Source organism: Callospermophilus lateralis, chromosome 13 (assembly GCF_048772815.1).
Source record: "Callospermophilus lateralis isolate mCalLat2 chromosome 13, mCalLat2.hap1, whole genome shotgun sequence".
Taxonomy (NCBI): domain Eukaryota; kingdom Metazoa; phylum Chordata; class Mammalia; order Rodentia; family Sciuridae; genus Callospermophilus; species Callospermophilus lateralis.
This window is the reverse complement of record NC_135317.1, coordinates 38,714,433-38,728,791: the sequence shown is the minus strand read 5'-3', so window position 1 is coordinate 38,728,791 and position 14,359 is coordinate 38,714,433. Positions and strand designations below refer to the sequence as shown.

Below are 14,359 nucleotides of genomic sequence, written 5' to 3'. Positions count from 1 at the left end.
AATTCACACTGGCTTCTGCAGGAATAACAGATTGCTGCAGAGATTCTTTCAAGGATACAGGACAGCCTAATGTTATCTGACAGGCGTTAGAGAGGATGTAAGATTTCATTCACAATTCTTAAGCCAAGAAATGAGAGGTCAGTGCATTAAGTGAGAAACGGTCTTTCATTCAAATAATTTCTTTCTAAGACCCAGGACACACTGTTGTGCCTCATCAAAAGGACCCAGAGAAGCAGGGATTCACACAGTCCAGGCAAACCAGTAGAAAGCAAATAGTAGTACCCTAAACCAGTGGCTAAAGGCACGTTCTTTGTGGGTTCTTTCTTCTTAACCTGTGTGGGCCCGACTGGTTCTTTTTTTCTTTTTTAAGAATACTATTGTTGTCATTGTTATTATTATAATATTATTATTTCGATACCAGGGACGGAACCCAGGGCCTCACATATGCTATGCTACACACACACTCTATCACTGAGCAACACCTTCAACCCTAAAGTAATTTTTAGAATAGTGAATACATGTCTTAAACAGAACATCCAATAGGGAGTAAAGTTTATAAAGAGTGAAGAAAATGTTTCCTCCTCTTCTTATCTCTAGCCATTGGATATCTTCCTTTTGATATAACTACTTTTATTAGTTTATTGTATATTTAAAAATACTCTCCACGTGCACACACATAATCAAGCACTCTATACAGCCCCTGGGATGCTCCCTTGGTACACAAAGATAAAGCTGACAAGTGAGCCAGTCCTCAGATTCCCAAAGGGGAAGCTCACTTTCTGAAATAATTTGTTCATTTGTTAAGGAAATGTTTCACTTAGACCCTAAGAGCCACATGGGAAAAAAGAAGAAGTCTATAAAAATAACGAAGGACTCCTAGGGAAAACTAACCTGCACTGAATATGGTATACTGGGAAAACATGATGATGCTTGAAACACTGTCATCTACCAGCTCCAACAAAGACCTATAAGTTGGTCACTTCCAGACCTCAGAATGGTTTTATTTTTCAGAACTTAAGTCAACCTGTCAGAGTCTCCTTTGCATGAGATGGTTCATTTATATAAGATGCTGAGGGCATGGCATGTTCAAAGTCCAGTCACGAGGACAACACAAGGATCACTTACAAAAGAATCCCGGTATCTTAAGGAGAAAAAGTATGTACTTAACTTTCAAAATGTAGATAGTGTTCACAGAAATAAAGAATGAGTGATAAACTAATAAACAGTACATTCAATGCACACAAAGTGTGGCACCTGGCTAATACTCAGTGACATGTGCTCTTAACATCATCATTAAAATTACTAATAAGGAAAAGGAAAGGCCCTGAAGAAACGATAAAAGAACATAGAGTGGATAGGCATCAGGGTCTCTGGGGGCAGCAATGTGCAAGCTGAGACTTGAAAAACAGGTGGGCATTTGATAGATAAAGAAGGGAAGAGAGAGAATTGAAAGCAAAGAGCACAGCACCTGAGAAGATCTGTGACAGATGCAGGTACGTGTGATGAGATGCAACCCAGCCTTGTCATTCTGAGTCCATCCCCAGTGGCTCTGTATAAAGGCTCTGGTGCCAGCCTGGCCCACTGCCATGATCTCTCTGTCCTAGAGGACAGTGAGGAACCAGTACACTCTGGACAGGACGAGGGTGACATGGAAGCTCCTTTCCAAGTAGCTCATCTCACACAATGAAGACTCAAGCCTTACTAAACCTTCTAATGGGTGTCAAAACACCGCCAAGAATACAGTAGGCACAAGACTGTGTCTTGTTAGTCAGGAGATACACACGAAGCGTGTCCACGAAGCAGGAGATTTGAATACCACTATTTCCCTACGCCTTTGCATAGGGTTTACTCAGCTTGCCCAAAAGAAAGGACTGAGGTCCGTAATTCTTAACTTTGGATGACATCTGCAATGAAATTCAGAAGAAAATGCAGATGCTATTTTAAAATAAAGCAGGATAAGCTTAACACTGGAAAATGATGTTTCTTATCTCCTACATATTTATCATTCTAAGTTTTATAGCTAAACCAAACACAAAACTCTACTGGAGAAAAACAGAGAGGAAGACTTTACCTAGGCAGATAACTACCACCCTGCTGTTTGCATGAAATTATGAGCAAGTTCCCTGATACTGGGTGTAAATATTGCACACTTCTGACAAAAAGCACAGTCTTAAATGATCCTTTACATGCCTCTTTCTCTACCCTATTAAGACGCTCGTTGTTTCTTTGATTTATCTGATAATAAATTTTTGATGACTGGTAAGTCTCATAAAATTGCTCTGGTGCTGACTACACTGATTAATAAGTCTGAAGAATCGAAAGTGTCAAGAATTCATGTGTAAGAATAAGTTACTGCCAAACATATATTAGATATTCCATAAAATATAGAATAAAAAGGTTGATCTGGTAATTTTATCTTGTATCCATTTTCCTGTAACAATTTATATTCAGGGTCATCATTGTCTTCCTTTACTCAAAAAAAAAAAAAAAATCAATAAAGTAAATCCGGTTGTGGAGAGGTGGGGGAGAAATTCCAGAATTAAATGAAATCTGAAGAAATAATGTCACATACTAATAAACTGTGTGTTCCAGAAAAATAAAGAACTCAGAATTAGCAAGAGTGCTGGAATGACTTTCAGAGATGATGTGGTCTGACACTCCTGGCTTTGAAGATGAGGGAGCTGAGGTAGGTGTGATAGGGTCATCTGCTAATGACAGAGCTGGGTTAGAGCCACCTGGAAGGTTACTACTCTGAGAACAGATCTGTGTGTGCCACAAATATGTGCTGTCAATAACCTCCCTTCAAATGCACGTACTGTATTTTGATTAAAAATAAAATAACCTAGGATTAAAATCAATCAATCAATCAATAACCAATCAATCATATCTCTCTATCTCTACTTGGAGCTTTTCTGTTTGTTTTGTTTTTCCTTCAATATTCCTTATTATCCCTTATTTTCCTCAGGTTTTCATAGTAGATCACTGTGCCTTTAGGGCATGGTGTATCATATGGAATAAGCACTTCATCTTTGATCTCTCTCCACGCTGAGAAAGCAAGCCAATTTAATTACAGGAGAAGAGAATTCTGTGCCCTGCTATTAGTGGTCTTAATCTTGCTCATTAATCCAGGACTCGCCTGAGACAAGGTAGCAAATAGGAGACAGAAGTTATGAGGGCTCCAGATGTGGTTACTGGAACCCCAAGATGTGACAGGAGACCTCTGCACTGCAGTTTGTGGGGGCTGAGGTCCAGCAGCTATCACACAGGACTGCAAGGGTCCCAGGGAGAGGATTCCGCCTCTGCTGGAGGGGCTCCTATATTGAGACAGACAGCTGACCCACAGGCCCCCCACACTGCATCCCCTGTCTGAGTCTTGTGAAGGAGAAAGCAGGGGTAGTATTTTATGGTGCCTCCCTCCTTGAATTCTCTAGCCAAAGATGGTGGTTTATGAAGGACCTTCCATTCCCAAGAGACCTTCAATTTCTAACCAGCTTCTATTTTAACAAGGTCCACCCTTAAGAGATTAAAAATGAAAGCACTGACCCCCATGCCAGGAGCAGGAGCCTATTTGGATGAACACGATTCTGAAAGACAACCTTATAAGGGTCTGGGTCATGGGGGGTGGGTGAAGTGGTGGGGCCTATGGAAGAAGAGTAAAGAGAAGGTGGTGGAACAAACTGATAAAGAATTGAATGTGACCTGGCGCATCTAACTAATAATGGTGCTATAGATCGAGCTGTGTCTCCACCCCCATTCATTTGCTGAACACCTAACCCACAGTATGTCAGAATGTGATAATATTTGGACACAGGGTCCTTGATGTCATTAGAATGGGCCTTCAACCGATAGTATTGGTGTCCTTATAAAAAGGAAAGTTTGGCCACAGAAACAGACTTGCATAGAGGGAAGACCATGGGAGGAGACCCAGGGAGAAGAGGACCATCCATAAATAGGGAGAGGGGCCCAGAACACATCCTTTGCTCACAATCCTAAGGAGACTAACCCTACCAACACCCACATCTGGGACTTCTATCTGGCCTCCAGAAGTGTGGAGACAATCATTTTCTGCTTGTAAGTCACCCTGTTTGGGGCACTTTGTTATGGTAGACTTAACAAACTAATACAAACAGCAAAGACAAAACTAGGTATCACAGGGAGGAAAAACGCCATTAGACTCACTCAGTACTCGTGCTATGAAAAATGAGCAGAGCTTCAGTGATTATTTAATTGCTGAACTTTATCCAATTTGATTAAAAAGTAGGTACATTTTAAAGATATAGGTTCCTAGTGAGACTATTTAAAAATGAACTATATAGTGGAAGATAAAATTTTCTTCATCGAACATATTTAAGTATACTTAAGTCTTAAAAACATACATGAAATAATATGCAAACATAATAAAATAAAATCTGAACATTATTTCCTTAATGCTTGATGAATAAACTGGAGCACCAACAAATGCCCGTGGACATTTGTTGTGATTAAACACTTCATCTGAAAATACTGGTTGAAACTCCTTTAATAAGACAATGCATTCCAAACCAAAATACCTGACAACTCAAAGAACCCTTAACTGCCCAAAATAACAACAACAATAATAAAAACCCTTCAACAATGCCCAACCAGAATAAGAGAGTAGGGCTCAATAAAAAGCCAGCATGTAATAAAATAAGATATTACTGTGTAGAGAATAGAAATCACAGACAGTTTTGTTTGATTATAAAAGTGCTACTTTTTAATTTATCTGTCAAATAAAAACAGCAAATGCAGGCAATAATTCATCTAAGCTAGATAAAAAGCACCAAGCATTGAACTTTAAGATTACTGGGAGTTAATAAAGGTCATTAATATGGAGGGCTGACCAATTTCACTTTGTCAAACAGGTCAATATTCAATAGTTCAATATAACTATATCATCGAAAACTGGAACTCCAAAGCAGTTCCTCTTGAACAGGAAGTAACTGGACACACTTCCTGTCTGGAATGTACATGGAGTCCAGCTGGTATTTATTTCCCATGTAATTGGACACATCTCCTGTCTGGAGTGTACATGGAGTCCAGCTGGTATTTATTTCCCGTCTATCCAGTGGGGTGAATTCCATATGTACTGTGTAACTGAAATTGATCCTGTGAGTATCATGCTGCACCATCAGGCTCTACAGACCAGCTCAACAGAGCTTGGCTGTCAACCATCATGCAGGGGTGGAGGAAGGAGTAGGAGGAGAAAGAGAAGGAGAGGAAGGAGAGAGAAAGGAGAGGGGTGGAGTGAGAGAGAATATGAGACTGCTCTGCTCTTTCAAATGCTTAGATGGGATCAACAATGGCCTGTCCACTCCATTTTAAGTACCTGGGACCAATGCTGCTCTATTATGGATTTTCCCCCCTTGACAAAGTGAACATAAGATAAGAGCCATAATATAGAGCCGGGCACTGGGGCTCATGCCTGTGATCCCAGCAACTCCGGAAGCTGAGGCAAAAGGACTTCAAGTTCAAGTTTAGACTGGACAACTTAGCAAGACCCTGTCTCAAAATAAAAACTAAAAAGGGCTGGTGCAGTAGCTCTGTGGTAGAGTATTTCTGGCTTTAATCCCTAGCACTGCAAAAAAGAAAAACAAAACAAAACAAAACAAAAAAAAAGTATAGAGAGTTGTGACACAATATTACCAAAATTACAGTTTATGGGTTTCCCTGTTCTTTTCAATGTCTTGGCAGTACTGGTCAAATGCAACATATTTGCATTCAAATAGGTCCAGAGATGTCAAAAGTTGGAATCATATTTTATATTATGGAAGAAATGTGATAACACATTTATTAACCTTAAAAAGGAAGCAAATCATACATATGTAGCATCTATAAAAGAAATATAAATTACCAGGAACAGAATACATAGTCAAATTTTAAAAATAAAAACAATCTTTATGTCAAAAGCTTTAGGAAAAAAATAGACTTTCATTTTTATGTTTTTCTGTGGCTTAATTTGAGCTATTTTCAGATACAGCAATAAATACAGAAAAAGTCTACATTGTTCTGCAAAACTGATTGTCAGTATGTAAAATTCACTGCTAGGAAGGTCCTGGGGGTTTAACCCTTTCCTCCATCTCTCTGAAGATATTTATAAAACCATCTGCTAGTTTTATCCATTTATCTCTAACCAGAAAATAATAAAGTTTATAGAGTTTTTGTTAAACATGACTTTCTTCTGCAAAGGATCATCTTAAAAGTGAATGGTCTTACCTCTCAGACCCCCAGATATATCCCTTAAGTTATTTAAAGAAGTGCTAGGTCACTGACTCAGCAGCCATTAGAGGATATAGTAGTTGATTAATAAAGCCCATTTGTGTCCATTACAGTTTGCACACCATGCAGGAAAAAAAGAATTACTTAGTTTTAATTCTACAAGTAAAAACAACTTGAGAAAAGATAACCAGCATGTAAAAGAGTTCTTCCTTATAATCAAAAAGGATGATTCATTTAAATACGTTTCTAGTGAATAGAAATTCTCAGCTCTTATCTCATTGCTGCCCATCATTCACCAAGCACTGGTTTTCCCTATTATTTGTTCTAATTAGTTACACATGACAGCAGAATGTATTTTGACTCACTGTACACAAATGAAGCACAACTTTTCATTTTTCTGGTTGTACACAATGCAGAGTCACACCATTTGTGTAATCATATATGTACCTGGGGTAATGGTATCTGTCTCATTCTCCCATCGTTCCTACCCTCATACCCGCTCCCCTCCCTTAACTCCCCTCTGCCCAATCCAAAGTTCTCCATTCTTCCCTTGCCCCCCACCCCCTCACATTATGGATCAGCATTCACATATCAGAGAAAACATCCAGCCTTTGGTTTTGGGGGATTGGATTATCTTGCTTAGCATGATATTCTCCAACTCCATCATTTATCTGCAAATGCCATGATTTCATTGTTTATGGCTGACAATATCCCATTGCGTATATATACCACAATTTCTTTTTCCATTCATCTACTGAATGGTATCTGGGTTGGTTCCACAGTTTAGCTACTGTGAACTGAGCTGCTAAAAACATTGATATAAAATCAGCACTGTAGTACGCAGATTTTAAGTCTACGTTTTCTAAGGAGTCTCTATATTGCTGTCCAGAGTGGATGCACCAACTTGCAGTCCCACCAGCAATGTATGAGTGTTCCCTTTCCCCCACATCCTCACCAACACTTTTTGTAAGCACTGTTTTATCAGAATGTTGCCACTCATTAATTAATATGAATAATAGTATGATCAGTTTTCATTTAAAAGACCCCCAAACCCACAAACAAAAAACCGAGGGGCATACGCTTCCCTAGGGTGAAAAGGGAGTGACAGGTAGGAAGAATGAGGACAACAGCTGTTTTGAGTCACACTACACTGCCAACCAGGAGGCTGGATTTCCAAATGACTCCTATCTCCCAAACCTATTTTCAGCCTCACCTCACACAGCCACGCCTCTTTCTTTTGTGAATTTACTGACAACAGTTAACTTGTTTACTTTTTAAGTGGCTGCGCTCACTGTCCGCCTTCCTCGTGAATCGTGAAAAGCGTGAGCAGCTCCTTTTCACAGTGGATCTCGTGAAGCACCCCGGTGGCCCCTCCTGGGGAAAAGTCTGCCTTCAGGAAACTGAGCAAGCAGCGACTGTTCCACCGTAATCTGCTTCTGTGAAATTAGAGAGGTCAAACAAAGAGATGACCACCCCTGGAGAGCCAAAAGACGGCCTGACTCAACAGTGGAAAGACGGTGACGCCCTTGGAGATGCCATCCTCAGCACCAGCCCCAGCAAACTCTTCTACTTTCACCCACAGGAGTAACTTAAGATGGGCACTGCCGTGATGCCAGCCAGGATGTGCCCCTTGCGGAAGGTACAACAGATGATCAAGGAGAGTCCTCCACCTGAGAAAGGGCAAGGAGGACATGATGGAGGCCCAAAATGTCCTCCAGAGAACCAGCTCTGAAAAACTGTGCCTCAACTTCCTGCTGCTTCACCAAAGGAGTTCCTCTCCTCACCAAGCTAAATCACGTCCGAGTGTTCTGCTTCTTCCTAAGCACTGAGTTCACCGTTTTGTTCCAAATGTCCAGGTCCCCTCCTGCAGTCCATTAGAGTCTATAAATCAGACAATCCATCTTCCACGCTGTCACTGCCCCACACGTGAAGGCCTCCAGGATGTGCTGAGAGCACCAAGGTCTCCGTGAAGGCCACCAGCCCACAGATCAGCATGAAAGTACAACATTCTGGCAAGTTCTCTGGTTCTTCACTGGTCTCACTGAGGCAACAGGTTAACTGGTTGGAGTCAAGGAGAAAGGAGGGAGGTACCCTAGTTATTTCAACTGCTAAAACAGCACCGTTTTCCTGACACAGATCTATCTATATCTCCCTCTCTATCTTTGTATAAAACATGTCTTTAAAATATATAACATTATTATGCACACATGCATATGCCTAAATTAATATGTAAATATTTTTTTTAAGGAAGCATATGTGGCTTAAATAAAAAGAGACACGTTGACTTTTAGGAATTAAAGATCTAAAACTAAGATACTGAATATGAAATTGCTTTTTAGTTTTCACATGTGAAACTTAAAAAAAACAAGTAGCCAGGTATCTGCTAATAAGAGTAACTTTTTTTCTCCTGATAGTTGGGAAGGATACTACAAATTCATTAATTGTGAAATGGCTGTTTAAAACAATGAAAGAACTAAGTTGGGTTCTAGTTACATGAGGATATGCTATTACACATCTGCTTATATTAGATGAATGTGTCCTTTAGAAAGACTTCAGGAAAGATGGTAAACTTTATAAATTAGTACGTGTGTGAAACACAATGGTGGCATTTCTGTAAGATATTTAAAAGGAAACAAAACAAGTCTAAGAGTTTGACTTGGTGTCTTATTTAGCCAACAGTACCTGTTTGGGGCTAGTATGATTGATCAAGAAGTGATGCTTGTCATTAAGGGAGGACGAGGAGGGCAGAGAAGTTGAAGTCAGGCTGCAGCGAACAGCCCTTTGTTTCCCAAGCAGGAGGGAGGATGTCACAGAGTGTCCCTGCCTCTAGGAGCTCATGCCAAGTGTGTCCTTCCACCAAAGGCTCATGGAGCTGCTTCTAAGAGCCATGTAAGGGGTACCAGGTGGTCCCCCTAGATAAGGGACAATGGCACTCAGTGCTTACTTACGCTGTTGAACATTAATTTAAAGAGAAGAAGGTATGCAGTGAGTACTTGGAGGGGAACTCAAACACAAAAGCATGTTGACAACAAGGAACCTGCTCTGGTTATGCCAACCCCTAAAGTAAGAAGTTAATAATGGAGATAAGAATAGATACATCAGGGCATCTGCCTTGCATTCCCAAAGCTCTGGGTTTGACCCCCAGTTTCAAACAAAAAGGAATATACACATTAAATATGTTACTGATTAAAATATGTTTGTCATGTATTCTAAGTAACTAACTACCAACTGACTCAACCAAGCATTAAACCTCTCCTTTATCCAGAATCGTCACCACGTTTAAATAAACAGAAATCATCTATAAACTGTATAAAGGTGATTAATTGCCTAATAATGACTCTGAAATACTAAAAATCCATAAACTCCAAAATTAATCTTTTTAAATGAAATTAAAGTTAAAAGCACTTTCATGTGCAACATGTTCTAATCCTCCATAAATAATATAATAATCTACAGTAAATTAAAAACTTGTTAACCGGGATAATAAAGAGATAATTTCTTTCAGTTCTGGATTAATAGTAGTTTATTTGTGTATTTTTCTGTATACTATCACATACAGAGGGTTTTTTAAAAGATGCCCCTACAAACCAAGCTCTACACAGCTTCACATTTATGAAGAAAAAAATCAGAGCCCTAAAACACACAATGGCAATTAATTACAAGAAGAACAAAATTAATAATCTGTTAACTTGCAACTATATTTCCACACATTTTCATTAACAACACTAATTTCTAAGGCTGAGGTATACTTGCATTTTTTAAAAGAAAAATTGAATCCACAATAACTGAACATATCTATACAGGTCATGAAACAATAAAGCATATCCTATAGTTATTGTCACTTTACTCAAGGCTTATACTATAAATGTCAGAGTAATGCCTTAAAAAAATCTAAAGCATACTTTAAGCCACTTTTATCTATGAGGATATACTGCTGTTTTGGCAATTTTGGTGTATTTAATTTTCATGTCATTATTCTTCAGGGTGCTCAGGCTTTAGGGCTACAGAACCACAGATGGCCATTTAGAAGGTCAGGTTCAGTCCTGTTACTGGATCCAGACCCACCAGCACAGCACAGATTCAGTGAGAACTATGTTGAATGGCAGCATCTTTCTGATACTTTTCCCCCCCCAAATCAGGAAAAAAAAAAAAAAAGGAGAGTGATTTTTAATTGAATATGACCTTTAATGACCTTTAATACTTGCTTCTGACCAGTTAAATCCAAGTTTCCTAAAAATTTCGTTAAATTTTCAAAAGTTCATGCTGAACACAAACTGGGATGGTCTGGATGTCAGGTGTGCCCCAAAAGCTCATGTGTGAGACAACGCAAGAAGGATCAGAGGAGAAACAAATGGGTTGTAACAGCCTTAACCCAATCAGTGAATTAATCCCCACAATGGGATTAACTAAGAGGTATCTGGAGGCAGATAGGTGTGGCTGGAGGAGGTGGAGCACTGGGGGTATGGCTTCGGGGTATATATTTAGTGAGCTTGGCTTATTCTCTGCTTCCTGACCATCATGTTGAGCTGCTTCCCTCTGCCACACTCTTCTACCATGATGTTCAGCCTCACCTGGAGCCCTCAGGAATGGAGCCAGCTGTCTATGGACTGAGACTTCTAAAACTGTGAGCCCCCAAATAAATCTTTCCTCTTCTACCACTGTTCTTGTCAGTCTCTTAGTCATAACAGCAAAAAAGCTGACTGAAACACAGATTAAATTTGACTATGGATTTTTTTTCAAGTCTTTTTTGTAGGTGTTTAGAAGCAGGCTAATTTCAGCCTTAGGGATCAGTTATTCAGATAAAGGACTGGTTTGGGAATGAGGAGCTGGGCTAAAATGCCCAGAACAAAATGACAGAAGATAGGAGAAAGGTCAGAATTTCTTCTGACCCTGAACCAAGGAGGGAGGAGTTGGGAACAGCTAGGTTTTAGGAACGGTTTTCCACAGCCCCCTTATTCTGAAGGAAGATTGGAGGAACTGTGATCCTGTGATTTTTCAGCTGGCTGGTTCTCCCCCTCTTTTTCTCTTAGAGATTACCATCTCACTAGAGTAAACTCTTCTAAATAATAGAAGAATGCTTTCCTACTATTCTCTACTGATTTTATAAATACGCTGCTTAACAATGTTGCTCATAACACTTGTAATTCTTTGCACTCACAGAAGAGTAATATATTCTGATCTTAATGCGTCTGGTGAATTTCCTGAGTGCCATGAATATTCAACTAATTTAATACCTTAAAAAATACTCTAAACAAAATTGGTAAATGCACCTTTGAAAATGTCAAGTAAAACTAGTCATTTTTTTTTCTTGTTTTTTTTTTTTTTTTTTTTTAGTGCTGGGGATCGAACCCAGGGCCTCGTGCATGCAAGGCAAGCACTCTGCCACCTGAGCTATAGCCCCAGTCCACCACATGTAATTTTAAATAAAATATTTTGAAATGCTACATGTTAACCGCCAACAATAGGACAATGATACACAATAATTTTAAAAAATGGCATAGTTATGAACACCATAAAAATCAAAGTTTACTATTTCAGAAAATCAGAGTCTACTTACTACTTATATGTCTCAGAACGAATATATTCGAACACATGGGACACGCCAAGCTGGAACTGGTCAGCAATTGGAGTAACCCAGGGATTGTTCTCTGCTTTGAATACTTGCTTCTGACCAGTTAAATCCAAGTTTCCTGAAAAGATGAAAAAAGGTGAAAAAGGTAAAGATCATTTAATTCAACACAGATCCATCTAAGGAGTTATGCTCAGCAATCACAGCATAGCCCGAAGTACTTTAATGGATCAAAAAATCATTTGAGTTTTTAAACATTTTTACCCTAAGTCATCACCGGGACCCAATGAATGCCAGTTATTATACCCTGGCTCAAAAAATTAAGACCAAATGAAGGAAGGAAGGAGAAAGGAAGGATGGGTGAGCAAGTAGAGAGCAGGAGGATTTGGAAAGAAACAAACCTGGAAGAATTCTTGCCAATGAAGCATATGCCTTATTTTTCTGGGTACCTGCTAGAGACTAAAAGAGACTTGTTCAAGATTGAGAGAAGTGATATTAAAACCTCCTTAAATTCTACCTTGACAACATCAATGTGCATCTCCACTTGTCCTTTTGGATCTAAACCCAATCTGATCAACACCACTTTTTTCATCAAGCAAAGGAGAATACAAGTGAAGTAAGACAAGAATGTTAACAAGGAAAATTATTATTGCATTATTCAATTAGCATAAGCACATCTCAGAATGAGACCTAAATGAATCTCATTAACATAGTAATGATGGAGACTAACATTTGTATAGTTCTAATCAGTTTACAAATTGCCTTTTAAAAATCATTTCCTCATTTAATTCTCTAGTAATCTCCAAGGTCAGTTATTAACATCACTTTATAGGTAAAGAAATGGAAACTTGAGGAAATTAACTAATATGTCCAAAATCAGAAAATCTGAACCTGACTCCAGACCTTATTTTATATCTACAGGATCTGGTGAAGCAATCAGGTTGCAGGTCGATCTAGATCAATAAACATGAGCTCATGAAGGCAGCATATAAATGAGCAAGCACAGGCTCCTTCGGATATCACCTGTTGATGGTCAGTTTACTTTCCTTCTTTCTTCCTTTTCCATGTATTCAAAAACATTAAAAGCAATGAGTGAAAGACCATCCTATCATGTGCTTGCCTATGAGTGAAAGAAAAGTGAAGTAGTAAAGATGCATGTGGCTCTCACAGCCGCAGACTGACACCATAAGGCCTTTTACTGGACAAGTCCATTTTCAGACTTCTGGTCCAAGCCCAAGACTCCCAGGGCTATTTGAAGACAGATATTCAGCAATCTTTCTTCTTAGGATACCACCAAAGTGGCATGTTTGTCCTGATCTGAGGCTCTATTGCCTATTTTATCCTAAGTCAGTATAATGAAAACATATTCTGGGACATAACTAGACCACGACACAAATCATTTCCTAGCTGATACGAGCTTTGGGAATGAAAGGATAAATGAAAACTTTTACTAGGAAGATGATGTAATATTTCTTCTTAAAACAATAGAAATATACTTTCAATCTTTTTTCTCTTTGTTATATGCAATCGTAACTGTTCAGAAATATGGAGAAAGAAAAGAAAAATGATTACAATTTCACAAAACGCTCTTTTTTAAAAAAAAACATATTACTGAGTATTAAGAGAGCAATTCATCATGCTCTTTCCAAAGAAACAAAAGAAGTGGTTGGTGTTGAGTACAAAAATAGGCAGATGCATTTCTCTCCAAGATTACTGATATTGTCAATTTCCTCATTTTAATGGCTAAACATCATTAGTCAAATATTAAGTCACTTGGGAAATTAATGAGCCTGATTTCCTGAGCCCTGAGTTCAAAAGCTGCCTAGGGGTAATGAAAATCCAAGGGGTGCATATATTTTGTTTAGTTGGGTATCTTTCCTGGGATGGATCTTGTTGGCAAGGGACTGCTATTTATTTTTTGTTTTTATCTTTACTTGGGGATGAGGGTTCTTAGCTTTCCAAGAGAGACACTAGTATCATTTCCATTTCTCTATATTTCTTATTTCCTCTTAGGAGATCTAATCTGTGGTATGCCTGTATCCTCTCTTCTATATCACTTCTTCATTATTTCTTTTTCTTCAACTTTCCCTTTTACTAAAAATGAGGATAGTATAAATTTCTGATAAAAGTCATCTATTTATAGACAAGTCTGTATTTCTTTTTTGGGAGGTGGAGAGGTACTAGGGATTGAACTCAGGAGCACTTGACCACTGAGCCATATCTCCAGCTCTATTTTGTATTTTAGTTAGAGACAGGGTCTCACTGAGTTGTGTAGTGCCTTGTTTTTGCTGAGGTTGGCCTTGAATTTGAGATCCTCCTGCCTCAGCCTCCTGAGCCGCTAGGATTACAGGCAGGTGCCACCTTGTCCAGGACAAGTCTGAATTTCTGACATGTCATATTTTCCACACACAAGGTATATGTTACCCACTATTGTTAGGATGCACAGGCATTGAAGGGAGAGAGGCTGTGTGCCAGGCAACAGTAACTATGGTGCAGTAATTCACTAATAAGCTGGGGATGAGGGGCTACAAGTAAACAAACCTCTCTCAAAAC

At 39.0% G+C, this 14,359-nt stretch overlaps 1 protein-coding gene across 1 annotated transcript in view; it reads right to left on the bottom strand.

The window, feature by feature from the left end:
- Window positions 1-14,359, bottom strand: part of Rsu1 (Ras suppressor protein 1) — a 180,857-nt gene that overhangs the window by 72,233 nt on the left and 94,265 nt on the right. Inside the window, exon 8 of the mRNA XM_076872865.1 lies at window positions 11,795-11,927. Coding sequence (XP_076728980.1) covers window positions 11,795-11,927 — 133 coding nt within the window. The remainder of the gene's footprint in view (window positions 1-11,794; window positions 11,928-14,359) is intronic.